General features: G+C 37.8%; 1 protein-coding gene across 6 annotated transcripts in view; it reads right to left on the bottom strand.

The window, feature by feature from the left end:
• Window positions 1–10025: 10025 nt before the first annotated feature.
• Window positions 10026–17538, bottom strand: part of LOC149088822 (zinc finger MYND domain-containing protein 11-like) — a 72285-nt gene continuing 64772 nt past the window's right edge. For 4 of the 6 annotated variants that reach the window (XM_089250297.1, XM_089250298.1, XM_089250301.1 and 1 more), the window contains exons 11-12: window positions 16406–16591; window positions 13535–15188 (exon numbers count right to left, since the gene is read on the bottom strand). In XM_089250297.1, coding sequence (XP_089106423.1) covers window positions 15066–15188; window positions 16406–16591 — 309 coding nt within the window. In that variant the 3' untranslated portion in view covers window positions 13535–15065. Of the gene's footprint in view, window positions 15189–16405; window positions 16592–17538 lie in introns of all 6 variants that reach the window. The other 2 variants (XM_089250303.1, XM_089250299.1) reach the window with 1 other exon arrangement.

Genomic DNA, 17538 nt, shown 5'->3' on the forward strand with positions numbered 1-17538 from the left:
CCACACCCTGAAATATTTCCTGCTAAAAGGTTGATGATAAAAGGTCCCTGAAAAAAGGAAAAAGGAAACAAAGCGTGGTTTGGGGGGGGGGGGGGAATTTCTTTATAGGGATTTCAAGGCCACCCTGTAGCAGGTGGGAACAGCTCTACCGACGACCAATACAGCTAGGCCTTTCACACGGAGCGGATGCGGACGCCGGTCCGGAAGAAGTTTTAACAATGGAATATACTGAGCCTTTCAGACGAGCCGAAATTTCGCCGCACCTATAGTCCGTTTCAGGTTAACTTTGCAGTGCAGAGAAAGGTAGAGAGTGTATTCCTTCGCCGCAAAATATAGTTCCCATAAATCGGAGGCTTACGATGATCATTTATGCAGAATATTTCAATTTTTTGAATGAGTGAAAATGAATACTGAAAAAATAGTGTTCTGAATCGATCTTTATTCGTTTAAGAATTTTAAAATAGAAAAAAAAATTATCACCATTATGCGTAAAAAAAAAGATTTTTCTCAGTGAGATTGGCGAGAATCAGCTATACCTTACCGCGACTGCGCATCGATACATTGGTTGAAAGGCTTTCGTTGTCATAGCAACGTGTGATGCGGTTCCCTCGTAGCTTCCCTTTCACTGCAAAGTTAACCTGAAACGAACTATAGGAAATGTTTATGCGGGTCCGGACGTCGTCCGCATGGGTGTGGGTCAGAATCCCGACAGGGTCGAAATCCCGACAAGTCGAAATCCCCGACAGGGTCAAATTCCCGACACGGTCAAAATCCCGACACGGTCGAATTTAAAAATTCAATTTCGCCGTATAAGCCGCACTTCGCGATTTCTGTCGGATTTGAATTTCTTGCGGCAAGGGGCGTTGGGGTGACGATGAGAATGATAAATTGCGATGAAATAAATTTTTCAAATTTTAATTTCGCCGTATAAGCCGCACTTCGCGATTTCTGTCGGGATTTGAATTTCTCGTGATGAAGGGCGTTGGGGTGACGATGAGAATGATAAATTGCGATCAAATAAATTTTTCAAATTTTAATTTCGCCGTATAAGCCGCACTTCGCGATTTCGAGGGGCGTGGGGGCGCCGGTGAGAATGACGAATTGCGATCAAATAAAATTTTAATTTCGCCGTATAAGCCGCACTTCGTGATTTCTGTCGGGATTTGAATTTCTCTCGGCGAGGGTCGTTGGGGCGACGATGAGAATAGTGAATTGCGATCAAATAAAATTTCCAAATTTTAATTTCGCCGTATAAACCGCACTTCGCGATTTCTGTCGGGATTTCCGTTTGTCGCTGCAAGTGGTTTGTGGCGCATACCATGATCAATGGAGATCAATAATTTGGAAATTCATTTACTTTTCCAACTTGGCGAAAAGCAAAGGATTCAGGGTTGCCTTTTTCTGGCATTTATCGATTTTTCTATCCTCCAGAAACACTGCTATTCCTTATTATTTTCTTTGAGAATTTTTCGAAATTCTTTCTCGCTCAAGTTTCAAATAGACTTAAAATGTCAAATGATATTGCACAAAGTTAGACCGTTTCATGAAGATCTTAATTTAAAATTTTCAAGGTTTTCGAAAGCAATGTAATAGTAGAGAAATATTTTCATTCATATGTATAAAATTACATGTCTTGACAGCTTAATTCACTGATTCATCGCCGAGCCGCAACCACTGAAGGTCAGGCCCGTATCTAGAAATTCCATTCGGGGGGGGGGGGGAGGTGGAGAAGTGGTCAAATAATATATTTGTGTCAAATAATATATTTGTGTTTTTAATATATGCCATGTTTTACCTTATTTCAATCATTTTCTCTCATTTCGAAGGGACCGGATCCCCAATTCCCCCCTTCTCACTACGAAGCTATAAACATAAAATTCTGTCAGTAGTTTTATTTTATACTGTTGAGACTCCCAAAAAAATTTCTTAAAATTCTATCTCTAAGTTGGTCTTAAGGCTTTGAAGAGAGTATGCAAATTGTGTGGTAGTGTAGTTGCATACAGGGTGTCCTTTAAGAGTTAGTACGGCCATTGTCTTCTCAACCATCCGTGGTAGAGATGATTTCAGTTTGAAAAAATGCTCAAAAGGCGTTCAAAAATTACCCTGTACCAGTTTTGAGAGTGAAAACACAGTGTGTAACAAAATAAAAAAATATAAATTTTTAAAACTTCTAATTATAAAGTGACTGCACCGTATCTCATGAGACCAACAAAAAAAAAATCTAAGTTGACAAGTACAATGTTCGCCGAGATATTTGAATTCAAAATTCGAAGGAAAGGTGGAAAGGACAGCATAAATTTGGGGAAGGAGCGTTGTCGATTAGTTTTTGCTGTCTTTTCATAACTTTTCTCCAGTTTTCGAATTCAAATATCTTAGCGAATATTGCACTGAGAAACATGCAATTTTTCTGTTGGCATCAGGAGAGACAATCCAACAACTTTCAAATTGGAAGTTAAAGGACGGGAAATCAAAGAAAAATTTAGATTTTTTTGTTTTGAGCCACACACACTATATTTTCCGAGGATGATATCACTTTCCGCTATCTATACGTAGGTTTCAACGGTTGGCTGATGCGAGATGAAGTTAGGAAGGAAAAATTCACCTGTGCTCTTGCTAGGAATCAAACCCCCGTTCTCGAGCTTTCTGGGTGAGCCCACTAGACTAGAAAGGCAAAGAATATCAATTTTTCCTTGGAACTTGTATGCGATGAACGGTCAGACCTAACTCAGGCCTCTGGAATCATGAAGTGCGGCTTATACGGCGAAATTAAAATTTGAAAATTTATTTGATCGCAATTTATCATTCTCATCGGCGCCCCCACGCCCCTCACCGCAAGAAATTCAAATCCCGAAGCTCGGCTTATACGGCAAAATTAAAATTTGAAAAATTTATTTGATCGCAATTTATACAAATACAAATACAAATACAACGCCACAACAGGCAAATTGCCCAACGAGGTGGCTGACTTAAGAACATCATGGATCCCCGAGCCCCTACCTACTACTGCTACACCACACATGCACCCCCCCCCCCGCGGAACCCCCCAACGAATCGGTACATGCGGGAATGTGCGTGTACGTGTAGTGCAACCTGACGTAAAGTTTGTTCCTGTGTAATGCTTGTTATGTGTAGTGCTGTCATCTGTCCCCAGTTTTACTAACTATGAGTGAAGTGTTATGGTTGAATGATTTACCGTTGTAGGACTGTTGCTCTCTGTGGCGAGACTTTTTAACGGGGAGATCGGCTCGCATTTGCGCCTTGAAGTTGGGAACCACAGAAAACCAACTTCAGCCGACCACCACTGTGGGGTTCGAACCCGGATCCTCGCATCACGAGTCCGGCACTATAACCACTCGACCACCACAGCGGCGACATTCTCATCGGCGCCCCTCGTCGCGAGAAATTCAAATCCCGACAGAAATCGCGAAGTGCGGCTTATACGGCGAAATTAAAATTTGAAAATTTATTTCATCGCAATTTATCATTCTCATCGTCACCCCAACGCCCCTTGCCGCAAGAAATTCAAATCCCGACAGAAATCACGAAGTGCGGCTTATACGGCGAAATTAAAATTTGAAAATTTATTTATACAAATACAAATACAACGCCACAACAGGCAAAATGCCCAACGAGGTGGCTGATAAAAAGATGCCCATAAAAATATGGTTGTCATATGTTTAAAAAATACAGCAACCCCATTAAAAATGCAATTAACACAAATTAACAAACAATATATACACATGATAAAATATTATACAATGCCCATAAAGAATACTTATGGTTGTCTTATTCTAAGAATGGATAGCTTCTCGATTTACCCCAACATGTTCATCGTATTTCTTTTTAAACGTGTCAATTGTGTTACAATTTACTACCTCCGGGGGTAAGCTATTCCATTTATTAACAACCCTATTGGAGAAAAATTCCCTGCGACACCATAACCTTGCATTGTCCCTCACCAATCGATACTGGTGTCCCCTTGTAAAAGCAGTCGATTGGCGGTGTACTAAAAGTTCATGGTCCATCCTATCCATCCCATTGAAAATTTTGAACACTTCGATCATATCTCCTCGACACCTGCGTTCATCCAGTGTAAACATATTCAAAAAATGAAGTCTCTCTTCATACCTCAAGCCCCGTGTGCCAATAAGGACACGCGTAGCTCTTCTCTGCACCCCTTCAACCAAGGCTATGTCCCTCTGTAGGTATGGTCTCCAAAACCTTACAGCATACTCCAGTCCAGGACGAACTAAGCCTCGAAAAAGCGGAAGAATGACTTTAGGAGAACGCGAAGAGACCTTTTTGAAAATGAGACCAAGCATTCTATTCGATTTTTTGACAACCGCTGAACAATGTTCAGAAAACTTAAGTCGCTCGTCAATGAGAATTCCCAAATCGGTGACTCTAGTTGCATCCGGGATAGTGACACCATTCAACTCGTAAGAGAACCGTGGGTTGTTCGAACCAAAATGAGCGACCATGCACTTATCTACGCTAAACGTCATGCTCCATTCATTTGCCCATGCTGCAATCTTGTTTAAGTTGGTCTGGAGCAACTCCCTATCGCTTTCATTTCCGATTACCCCCATTAGCTTCACATCATCTGCGAATTTGCTAGTAATTCCATCGATACCCTGATCGAGTTTGTCGATAAAAAGTGAAAAAAGTATGGGGCCAAGGACACTTCCCTGAGGAACTCCACTTGTGACGTCTGTCCAACCAGAGAATTCCCCGTTCACCATAACTCGTTGCGACCTATCTCTTAACCACGATTCTATCCAATTCAGCAAGTTGCCCCCTATTCCAATCTCGTGTAAACGCTTCAAGAGTTTGCCATGTTGGACCCGATCGAATGCCTTCTGGAAATCAAGGTAAACAACGTCGACATTTTTGCTCTTACCCAAAGCCTTAGTCACGTAATCATAGAAGCAAAGGAGGTTAGTTACACATGACTTCCCCTTCCTGAACCCATGCTGATTATCCGACAATACATTATTCTCGTCTATCCACTTCACAAACTGCCTTTTGATGATAATTTCCAAAATTTTCGAGAGGGAGCTCGTCAAACTCACTGGACGATAATTAGACACCACTTCTCTACTACCCTTCTTAAATATCGGAACAACGTTAGCCAGTTTCCAATCTCTCGGGACGATACCCTCAGCAACACTACTCCTGTATATCTGTGCGACTGGCCCCAACAATTCATTAGCCCCTTCCCTGAGAACCCTGGGATAGATATCATCTGGTCCTGGTGCTTTGCTTGCACATACATTTCTTAGAAGATTTAGGACCTCCACGTCTTCAACTTGAATATCGTTGAGCGTTTTATTACCCCATGCAACACCCGTATATCGAATATCATTATCTCCATTAAAAACCGACGCTATTTATGATTCTCATCGGCGCCCCCACGCCCCTCATCGCGAGAAATTCAAATCCCGACAGAAATCGCGAAGTGCGGCTTATACGGCGAAACTGAAATTTTAAAATTTATTTGATAGCAATTTATCATTCTCATCGTCACCCCAACGCCCTTCATCACGAGAAATTCAAATCCCGACAGAAATCGCGAAGTGCGGCTTATACGGCGAAATTAAAATTTGAAAAATTTATTTGATCGCAATTTATCATTCTCATCAACGCCCCTCGCCGCGAGAAATTTAAATCCCGACAGAAATCACGAAGTGCGGCTTATACGGCGAAATTGAATTTTTAAATTCGACAGTGTCGGGATTTTGACCTGTCGGGATTTCGACCCTGTCGGGATTTTGACCTGTCGGGATTTCGTCTGTCGGGATTGTGAACGGAACCCCGTCCGCATGTGTCAAAACCTCTGCATCCGCTCATAGAAGTTTCGACAATTGAGTTATTCGGGGCTATTCACACGATCGGATGCGGAGCGAATTCGTCCGCATCTTTGGCTACTTTTTAAAGATGATTTTGCACGGAATTGTTTTAATTATTTGCCATAAATACCCTTAAACACCATATGAGGGTCACTGTTCATCAAAATATGATGTACCCACATACGTCTATCCCTCCGTTTCCTTTTGAGATGGAGCAACTGTCTTTTGTCCATAATTTACAATTTTATACAATAAAACCTGCCAACAACTACCACTGACGGGATCAAAATTATAAGCCGTTCTGTAATTTTCTCTCATTACTAATATTTTTAATTAACTAAATACTTTAATAACTTTTAAATTTAACTAAAAAAATTTTTTCTTTTTAAATATTTGAAATTATTCAAAAAATATAAGTATTTTAAATTATTTATTATTTTTTAAAATTTTTAATCTTTTAATTTTTTTAAACTTTAAAAAAATGCTTTTATTAAACAACGTTATCCACGTACGGTGTTCACTCATTGCCGGATTAAGACGTTTGAAGGCCCTAAGCACTTGAATAGTTTTAGTGCCCCCTGATACCTACAAGTTTATTTTACTCAATATTCAGTCTATAAACTGAAAAAAAAAAATGAAATTTTATATTTCAGAAGTGAGACTAATCTAAGGATGGGACTTCACTCTAAAAGGTTTATGAAAGTTATTTTATAAAACGTGAAAAAAGCAACCAATAAATTTATCGATTGCATTCGAGCAAATGCAACCGATCAGCTTATTGGTTGCAGTTTTAAAAGAATTATAATAAAATTTTTATAGTGTCTGTGCTTAAGGCCGGGATCACACCATAAAGTTTTATAAAAAGATCTTTTATAAAAGAAAAAAATTTTGTTCCTGCTTGCCGCGAAACGATTCCTTCTGAGCGTGTTTTATTACACTGTACTCTAACTATCGGGCTTTCCATCGTGAAACCCCGTCAATATCCGTGATCGTGCAACTGATGATGGTTTGCAACAAAGCGTATTAAAGATTATTAATGCATGCGCTTTGGTTTGCAATGGTCTTTCAGCGTTAAAGCGTAAATGCGGGTCAGTTTCCGTTTTCACAAAAAAAGTCGCCACTGGAAGCAGTAAAAATTACTGTAGTCGATCGTCGTCATTGCGTCAAATCTCGATGTTTCGTGAAAAAAAAAAAATTCATTCCGGGAGTAAAAAGAGCATGTAGAAACTTTGCTGAATAACGAGCGTTAAATCGCCAATGTTGCCAAATAACGAGTGTCAGATCGCTAATCTAGCCAAATAATGAGTGCTGAATCGCTAAACATCGTGTTGATTCTTCCGAAATTCTCTCCCATTTAGCAACATTTTTTTTCTGAGTATAAAAAAGCTGATGAAAAGATGTTTGCTAACAAAAGACAGCGCAGATGTTTTATTTTGAAAAGGGATGAGGGTAAATGAAAATATTCTTGTTAATTTCGCTGCTCCGAAATGGACTTAGTCATTTCCCACCCCTGCCTCTGTGCCCCCTTAACTGCACTGCGTGGGTTACCTTTCATTTGATCCCCCCCCCCTCGAAATATCGTAGGGTCACAAGTGGGCCTGAGAACCATTGATCCAATATATATATGTGTGTGAACATGTTTCCATCATCACTGTGCGCCCCCCCCCCCCCCACCAAAACTTTCAAGTTTATGATGAAAATTTTAATTGCCTGGAAACAATAAGAAAATGACTCAAAGTTGGGGGGGGGGAGAAAGGAAGAACATTGGAATGTGATACTTCGACAGGTAATCTGATATCAGGATGGCCTTCCCAAAATCTGGTCGTTAGCGCTTCATCAGAATCATGCAGACATTAATCCCTTTTTAAAATTTTCCTGATCAGTATTATAACTGAAACATGAAATTGCGAAACCTTCCCAAATTGCCACGTGTTCTGTTTTCCCCCCCAACAAGAAAATTTACTTCACCCATCGCTTTTATTTCGCTCTCCATGACAGAAACACACCTGCCATGATGTGATTTCCTAGGAACAGAAACATTTTTTTTTTGGGGGGGGGGGGAAGGGGGAATCTGTTTGTATTATTCAGGGGTGAGAAGTAACAAAGTCTATTTCGGAGCAGCAAAATTCAGGATTCGGGGCAAATATTTATAAATTGGAGCAGCGAAATTTAGTTACAAGAATATTTTCGTTAACCCTCATCCCTTTTCAAAATAAAACAACTGCACTAGGGTGGCCATACGTCCCGTATATCCCGGGACAGTACCGGTTTTCTTTCTTTTTCTGGCCGTCCCGACTTTTTTGGCAAAAGTGTCCCATTTTTACACGACACCTACTTGGATTTTAATTCTTTACTGAGGTCAAAGATTGAAATTCTTATTCAACTCATGAACTATATTATGATAATTACAACTATAAATGAGAATATTAATTTCCGACATTTGTCTTGGTGAAAGTTTTTTTTTGTCGAATTCGTTTTAATCCACTGCAATTTGCAGTAACGCTTCGTTTCCCGCCATTGCAATTTTTCCGCAATTTCAGAAATATTTGGCAACTTGTTGCACTTTTGGCGTTGTTCTTGGCAATGTCTCGTATTTGAAATCCCAATTTCCCGTATTTCTCCCGAGCAAATATGGTCAGCTCAAACTGCACTGTCTTTTGTTATGAAACATCTTTTCATCAGCTTGTTTGTTTTTGGTGTTTAAGGTTTTTGATACCTTGTTTCAAAGAGGGGCTGTCATAAAATTTTTTGCACCAGTCTATTTAAGATGATTTTTTGTTTACTGTGGGCACTATTTGCTGTCTGGAACCGCAGCATTTTAAATGGGCTAAACATTTTCTACATGTTTTCAATTTTTTTATACTCGGAAAGAAATTGTTGCTAAATGGGAGAGAATTTCGGAAGAATCAACACGATGTTTGGCGAGCGATTCAGCACTCATTATTTGGCGATTTAACGCTTGTTATTCGGCAACGTTTCTAAATTAGCATTTTAAATCTGAAAGACCACTGCAAACCAAAGCGCTTGAAGAGGCAAGCGCTTTGCTGCAAACCATCTTCAGTTGCACGATCACGGTTATTGTCGGGGTTTAACGATGGAAAGCCCGACGAGGGGCCTATAGTTTGAGTACAGTGTAATAAAACACGCTCGCGTGTTTTTTCGCGGCAAGCAGAAACAAAAATTTTTTGGCGTCCTTTCCAAAATTCCGAGCATACGGAAGCAAAATTCGCTATTTGGCGCAGAAAAATACGGAATTACACTATTGGAGCAGGATGGCGCAAGATGTTTATTTTGGCTCACTCCTGATTATTTATTCTGAGCATGTATTTCTTGCTCGCTCATTCTCATCTAACCTTGAACAAGAGCTGACTCCGCCCACTGGTAGTTGATTGGTTGGAGTGGGCTAGAAAACTATAACGAACATATTCGTTGCATTTTTAGAAGGCGAAATATCTCAGGAAGACAGAAATAAAGTTGATCAAGTTTGACGAGATCTCAAGATTGTCGCTGAAAGTGTTGTGTCCAGATTACCAAAAAGTATCACATTCTGATACTTCTACAACCTGCTTATTCTCTTGATCTCAACCCCATGTGACTTTTTCCCCCCTCGGATAAAGAATTTGCTTGACGGGATAAGGATTCACAGGTTCTGAAGAGGAGCAGCGACGAAGGCACTGGAGGATGTTGCCTTTTTTTTGTCACACACATCCTCCAGTGCCTTCATCAATCTGCATTTAAAGCTTTGTATGAATAATGGCAATTGTGCAAGGTTGTTACTTTGAAGGAAACACCAAATAAACAGATTCTATTCGTACTCACTTTTCCGTAATAGAATATGTTCCGGAACTTTTTGAATGTACTCGTAAAGCCTCCGTCCCACAAGAGTGGGCTAGGGGACCATTGGTAAGATAATTAAAGTTAATAAAAGTCTTTGTTGAACATAGCCGCAAAAACCACAGCCGGCGTGAAGCAATCCCTACTTGTTCGGTTATTCACAAAGGAAGACTCTCGTTCCGCTGCCTTTGTATTGAAAACCATAAAAATTGCTTCCCCGAGGCGACCGCGAATCCTGACAAAGACTTTTATTATCTTACCAAGGGTCCCCTAGCCCACTTTTGTGGGACAGGGGCATTATAGTAATTGACACTGATGTAAGGAAAAAAAGGCAAAAGTAAATCCATGTATACATATTTATTTATTGAAATGCACATTTTTTTCTTCCTTTGAAAACACTACATATACACACACACAAAAAAAGGATTCATTTCCAAACGTGCGAGAAAAGCACTATCTCCATTATCTACATGCAGAATTTCGGACACATATCGATAAATTTAATTTTTTTTTTCTTCTCAGATTACAGCCCAAGCAGGAAAATAAAATAAAAACAAGAACAACCAGCTAACCATAAGACGGGGGTAAAAAAAGAAAAAATACGATAACAACAAAACACAAATTTCGGCCACTGGTAACAAATATGAAAAAAAAGACGAACCAATATATATAGTCAGATCTCGACATTTAAAAAAAAAAAAGAAGAGGGAAATATTTCCCCTCCAAAAACGAAATCTAAACGGCAAATAGATGCAGTGATGTAATGATCATTATTTACAGAGAATGATGCAAGCTAATAATACTGGACTAAACCACACTCTGGAAGCTACAACAATTTTTCTTTTCCTTCGTCGAATATAGAATGAAATTCCACCGCTATAATTCCCTACACCATGATATAATACATGCCACAAAGAATTTTTTTCTTTCTCGTTCCTCGAACGTTCAAAGAATCAAATTGAAGATATATAGAAGACTAGATGTCCTTCCAGGAAACACAAAAAAGTGAAAAAAAAACAATCGAAAGAATTGCCTTTGTAATACTGAGGTGAAGATGGATTGAAAAAACATGTATCGGGATAATAATTAGACAGTTTTCTTCACCCGAAAACAAAATGCATGGGCAACTTGGCACTGTGAAGCTAATTAGAATCTCAGGTGTCAAGATTGTTACTACATCAAACTATATATTTAGATTATTGTTTAACCCTCTAGTAAGTGTGCCTGTGAATAGGAGAAATGCCATCTCCTTCAATATCCTCGCATCTCTTACATACATGTGCCCGCTAGAAGGTTAACCGGATGAATTGTCAAAATTAAAACGCAAGAGTATGTTACCATCGAAAACTGAATTATTTTAGAAAGTAAGAGGTGTTTGCGATCAAAAAGTTCCAGAACTTCCACTAAAAGATTATGGAGGAGGAATGCTTGTAAGAAAGATAACCCACAGGCTTCGGAAGTTACAAAGCTAAGTTTTATGAGAATGTATCTAGGAGGAAAAAAAATTGACAGTAATATTTTTGCTTAACTTCTCTTCTCTAAAATGAACAAAAGCTGTCTGCCCTTCCATATGGAAATTGATGAAAGTTTTTTTTCCCTATTTTTCCAGAAAAATTTGACCTCAAATGTTTGAAGTGATGAGAAATGCGTTTGAAGACCATGCCCTTGGCGAATTCTCAAGTTTATAAGTGACATTCTAGTTTCAAAACTCAACAATCCTAGGAAGATATTGAATATTATGATTATCAAAACCCTTTGAAAATTCCAGAAAAGTCTGGAAAATGTATCCATAAAAATCTGAGCAATGTTCTCTGCAGATATGAGATCTGGTGCAAAAACGATTGCTTTACCCTTCACTGGACAATTAATGCTCATTAATGCATTGCATCCAGAATGTTCATAGAATTTTTCCCGACAAAATAAGACTTCACTACGTCATGTTGGATGATCACATTGTTTTCTTTCAGGTAAAGTGAATTAAAAATAGTTTGTCAGTGACTAAGCTTCTGCGTTTGACTTAGAAAAAGAATCATCCAACGTGATGCAGCCTAATCTCATTTCGTGCTTGTGAAAGGACAGACTATAATCGTTTTCATTACAGCAAGCGTGGGGGCTCCTAGAAGCATAAGGAACCATGCACTCACATCCTGTAAGAATGGCTCAGAGTTTGCAATTTTTATCGAGAGGGTGGGTGTAAATTTTTCAAATTCTTCTAGGCAATCCTGATGAACGAATTGAATAAACAGACTGCCTACAAGTTATGGGGTGGGGCAAAAATGCCAGCAGCCATTAAAAACTTGATGCTACACATACGTACAGGCTTAAAAGGATGTATGGTCAGACAAGGCACAAGTCATTTTGCCAGTTCAACTATCAAGAGGCCAAACCGACGCTGGTTGCCTGGAAAATTTTGACTTTTCCATGCTGAAATGAAACATTTCTTCATGATTTGATATAATGGCGACAATTTACACTACACTTGCGATGCCACTTTATGAAGGGGGGGGGGGGGAAAGAGGAAAGAAAATTTCATCTGGGTAAATTCTTTGGAAATAACTTTTTCCAGAAAACAGGGATGTTTTGCAATCATAGTAAAAATTTGGGAGATGTAACAATTTTTTTGGGAGTTTGAGTAAAAATATTTTTTTAGCCTTCTGGCAAATTCAGACTTCACAGCTGTGGCCATAGATGAATCCCCCTACCCTACACCTCGTTGTCAAAATTCAGCAGTTTCTTGGGAGAAACAATATATTGCCAACATATAATTTTCATTCATCTCACGAGGATATTTATGATGTAACATTTTCTGATGTGAAATAATAACATCCACTCAGAACTCAGAAACAAATTAGATGGCATGAGGGCTGCACAGATAAACCTCATCAAAACACATACCCTAACTCAACTAATGGCAGAAATGTTGTGATATTGGGGTGAACATGAAGTTAAAAGCATTTTCGAGTGTCAGTTCATGAACTTATTGATCACACCTTGTTCCTCGAAAATGCAGAATGCCAAATCTATAGAAGACAAAAATGCCTTTTAGAAGCAAATTAGGTTTTACATTCTGGATAGTAACCGAATCCAAAAAAACAATTTACGATTTACAAATCACATCAAAATCAGCCACAATAACGTAAGAATGTCTCAACACTTTCACAAAAAATAAAAAAATAAAAATCAAAATCGATTGTCCGTTACTTCAGAGTCATACATTTTTAACAATATAGTTTCGAGTAGATTATCGAAATACAGTAGGATTGTTTGTCACCTTTTGTTATTCACACACGAATGAATTCAATAAAACAATAACAAAAAAAAAAGGATAATGCATAATATTACACACACACACACAAATGCTATGTTTTGAAAAAAATGCTTACGTTCTAAATTTATATTTTGATTTTTATAACCATCTTTAGTCAACATATTACAATGAATTGATCAAATTTGCCTCAAATGATTAGGGGAACACTGTTGTGTTCCTGCGTATAGATTTTTTCATAATTTTCTCTTATTGAAGGAATCAGTAAGTGAGTCAACAAATGGCCAAATATGAATGTGTGTGTATTGCATTCGGGAATCAGGGAATGCCCACACTAAGTATGCTAAGTGATATAACAATAAGAGATAAAATTAGATGCACAGCATGAATGTATATGACCAGAAGTGTTTCAAAAGCAGTGATTGCAATACAATCCCTTCAAGGCAGCAAACCTATCATCAAGAAGTTTGTCAGAGTGCCCTTGGGTGACCCACAGATATTTGAAAGCATGGGCGGAGATGTGGGGGGGGGGGGGGGGAACAGCGTCAAAGGTGGCGTCGACTGATCTAATGTATATATGAATTGACATCATCGTGTTCCCCAGATTTCCAAGTCTATCTCCGCCTATGTTGGGGGGGCGGCTTAGTGTTAGTGAGTTATAGCCCAAGATGGCTAATTTGAAGAATGAGTGGTCGATTCTTAGAATGGGAGAAGGGTGGAAAATATATATATATAAGTATCCCATTGACGGTGAAAACAAATCCTCCACTGCCTAGACCCTAGAGATTGAAGGAATAGGTCAGTGGCCAACCTAAAACATGTTAGTTGCCAAAATGGTGAGCAAGCATGTGAATGACCAGAAGAATAACCTACAGAGCAAGAAACATATTAATGAGCAATAAAAAGTGACCAAAAAAGTTTGGAAGTATGTGAGTGACTAAAATAGTGACTTAGAGATAGAGGCAGGGGCTACGTGGGCTATAGCATAGGCCAGCAAATTTGAGGAATGAGTGGTCCAAAAAATTAGACAATGGGAGCTTTTAGGCAGAAAATCCATAAATCTGCCTCTGGTGACACATTATCAATATCAAGGATCATATGGGGCACAATTTGCATCTAATTTGCTAAGGATCAAAAACCATATGTTAGATTTGATGAGTTACATGCTAATTTTTTTCCCGATCTCTGCACAAAGTTTCGTTGCAGATGCAAAAGTACACGTGACCACCAAACGCTGTGTTATGGTATCCAGCCAACTGAATGTCAACAGTCCCTGCTTCTGGAGCACATTGTTCATATACTGCCATTTGTCGGATCGCAACAGAAACCAGTCTCAGAACTTTTCAATACATCCTACCAACATTCATGATTGGACAACATCCACAAAGACTTAGATTAATATACAAATTTTTATGATTCAACAGAGCGGTAAATTTGTACCAGGAAATTTTGTACTAAGAACATTAGAGTGAAGAGGAAGTTAATTTACTCGGTGACAATTAGTTACAAGTTTCATGGTCTATTTAGACATGACAATTTATTTTATGTGTATAATGTACGATTTGATTATTATGGTGATATACTTAAAGGAAAAATAAATAATTTTAACAATCAATGAAATCAGCCTTCATATGACCAGTTTTTAAACCAATGATACACTGTGAAAACTTGACATAAAATTTGATGTCTACTGATGAAAAGATTTGATCACGATTTTTGATTTCGTAATTTTCGTTTTCCCTTTCAGGAAGAACAGATTAACTTTCCCTAACGATAAACTTTTTTTGTTTCACAATAGAAAAATGAACATGTAATAACATGCACAATAGTTTTGTGCAACAGCGAAAAGGTCAGAAAATGATACTACTGGTCTATAGCAAAAAAACAAAAACAAAACAATGATAATCAATTTCTCCTTTTCAGTGGCTGTCCATATAGAAACTGGCCTAGCTTCGTGCACATACAAATGCCTTCCATGTATTTTGTGTATATGCCACTATAAATATTTGGCAACTATTGATTCCCTCGAACCATATGAAACCTGCCAAAATAACAAAGAACAACATAATCATGATACAAATCGAAAAAAAAACAAAAACAAAAAAACGGGACATAGACTATCGCTTTCTTCTGCAGGTGCGTTTGTGTTCTTTGTGCCAATGTACTTGCTGACAATCGACGCTGCAGTATGATGTGTTCCAACAACAATGATAGATTGCTTCCGCTTCACAGTTGTAACACTGAAACAAGGACAACGAGAGAATCTAAATGAGAACTCTGTAAATAGTTTTTCAAGCCCATACATTACAATTTTGCAAACTAAAAAGACATGAAATCGTGTAAAAACGTGAAAGCTGTTAATTTTGTTTGAATAAGCCACTCACATATAACAACACATTTTTCACGAAACAAAAATTTTCCTGTTCAGCAACTAGACTCAATGACACATCTCACTAAATATAATGAAATCAATCAACTGAAAATACAGTAAAATACTGTAAGATCAGCGAAGTTATAAGAATGTTTGTCACAAAATTCTTTAACATACTGTTTTCAAAAGTAAAAAGCAAATTCTGCGAACTCGACAAGTCAATAAAAGTGTTTTCAAAATGTGAGCATTGTATTAATTTTGGAAAAATATGCTAGATGAAACTAGCATATTAGAATAAATTAAGCAAGGTAACATTAATTCAGTAAGACACCTCCGAATAGTCAACCTGCAAATGAGGCCGCCCCCTATTTTACAGCCAGATAATAATCTGGGAAAAAACCCTATTTAAATAATGCATTTCAAACTGCTTAATGGCCACAGGCACTGTTATCATTATTCGTTTCATTGGGTTAGGACCCCTGAATGGACAATTTGAGTGAAAATGTTCATGTCATCCCATAATTCCTCATATAAATTTCCCATAGCTACAGTTGCCATGAGAGAGTCCCCCCCCATTAGTATTTTTTATTCCTGTTAATGAATCATAGAATTGAACACTTTCTTCTTCGATCTCTTTTGGTTGAGGAATGCTTGTACTTCTTATCTTTGGTGAATAAACATTTTTTCTTTTGTCTCGTTTACACACATGAACCCTATTGACCAATTAGAAAATTGCATCTCTATCAAAGTGTTCGTATTCTAAGTGTGTGGCATACTTCTTGGTGGGAACTTTTTTTTTGTATTTTGAGTGGCTTTTGGTTATGCCATCTATTGGTTTGTGTTTATTTTTATTATAATTTTATACTGAGTGGCTTACAAGATAATTTCCATTAATTCAAAATACATTGTTAACCCTTTAAGAGGCACATACACACACAATTAGAAATGACTAAACCTTCCTTCAAAGTACCATATCTTTTTTAATGGACTAGGCTTTGTTCCGATTATCATGCAGAAGAAAAATGGTATTAACAAGAAGTGTAATAAAATACAAATAATTAAAATAAATAAAATGAAACACCTCACCCATTGCTTTTTCTTAGTTTCAGAAATGTCAATTCTGTGACGTTCCATGAGTTCATTGATCTCATTTTGTTGGGCTTGCCTCAGTGCTTCCTCTGCTTTTCGTTTCGCTTCTTCCACTTCTTCTTGGACTTTTTCTAATGCTGTGCCAATGAGTTTCTGCTTCTCTTCTTCAAAATCTTTTCTTAACTGACATGAAAGAAAAAGGTATGATGTTTATGCTATTTTTTTCATAACAATTCTCTTTTGGTACAAACTCAAATGATCTCTTAACTCTTGAACTACAACTTTGCAAACTTTGATCGTCATTTGCAACTCAATTTTTCAAAATTTGAAAATTATCCGCGGTGAGACTTTTCCTAATTCATCAAAAATAATCTTTTGGAGCAAAAACAAAAATTTCTCAAGTCATTCCATTGATTTTTCAAAACTACTTCTAACCAGAACTATCAAGCAGTCATTTTGATCCCAGTTAAAAATGTTTAATAAATATACGAATTATGAATGTATTTCGTAGAAAATAAAATTATTCATTATATTTTCTAAATGGTCAAGACCCCCATTCAAAAAATTAGAAGCAAAACAGGAGGTGGGGGGACCCCTCCTCCAGACAACATAATCATAGCATAATTTAAAGGAAAAGACCTCACAATTTTTTTAAATTAAAAAATAATTCATAACACTATTTCAGTATCCTATAAGACTGACTTGAGCCAAAGCAAAATGACAAATTTCTTGGTGACAAAAACAATTTTTTGAATTCTACTTTTATGAAGAATTAGACGAGATGAATAGTAAAAGAAACCATCATATCAAAATAGTAATGGGTGGCTTCAATACTAGAATGGGAAGAATTTAGAGAGAAGAAATGGCAAAAAGCTCAGTCAGAAATCATAGTTAAAGCATACAAAACGACAGAGGAAACAGACTTGTCTAAATTGCAAAGAGTGAATAGTATGTATCATTAATTGGTTTTTTAAGAAGAAACCCCAAAGAAAGTGAACGTAGAGAAGCCCAACTGGCTAACCAAGCAAGATCGACTACATCAAATAGGAGGCATATGATCTAAGACTGCTGTGTTCCCAGCAAATTCAATACTGGAAGCAATCATCGACTGGTGGGACGTAAAATAATGC

The sequence above is a fragment of the Pholcus phalangioides genome, unplaced genomic scaffold, assembly GCF_987345545.1.
Source record: "Pholcus phalangioides strain wild (caught in Gottingen) unplaced genomic scaffold, Ppha-v1.0 ptg000003l_1, whole genome shotgun sequence".
NCBI lineage: Eukaryota > Metazoa > Arthropoda > Arachnida > Araneae > Pholcidae > Pholcus > Pholcus phalangioides.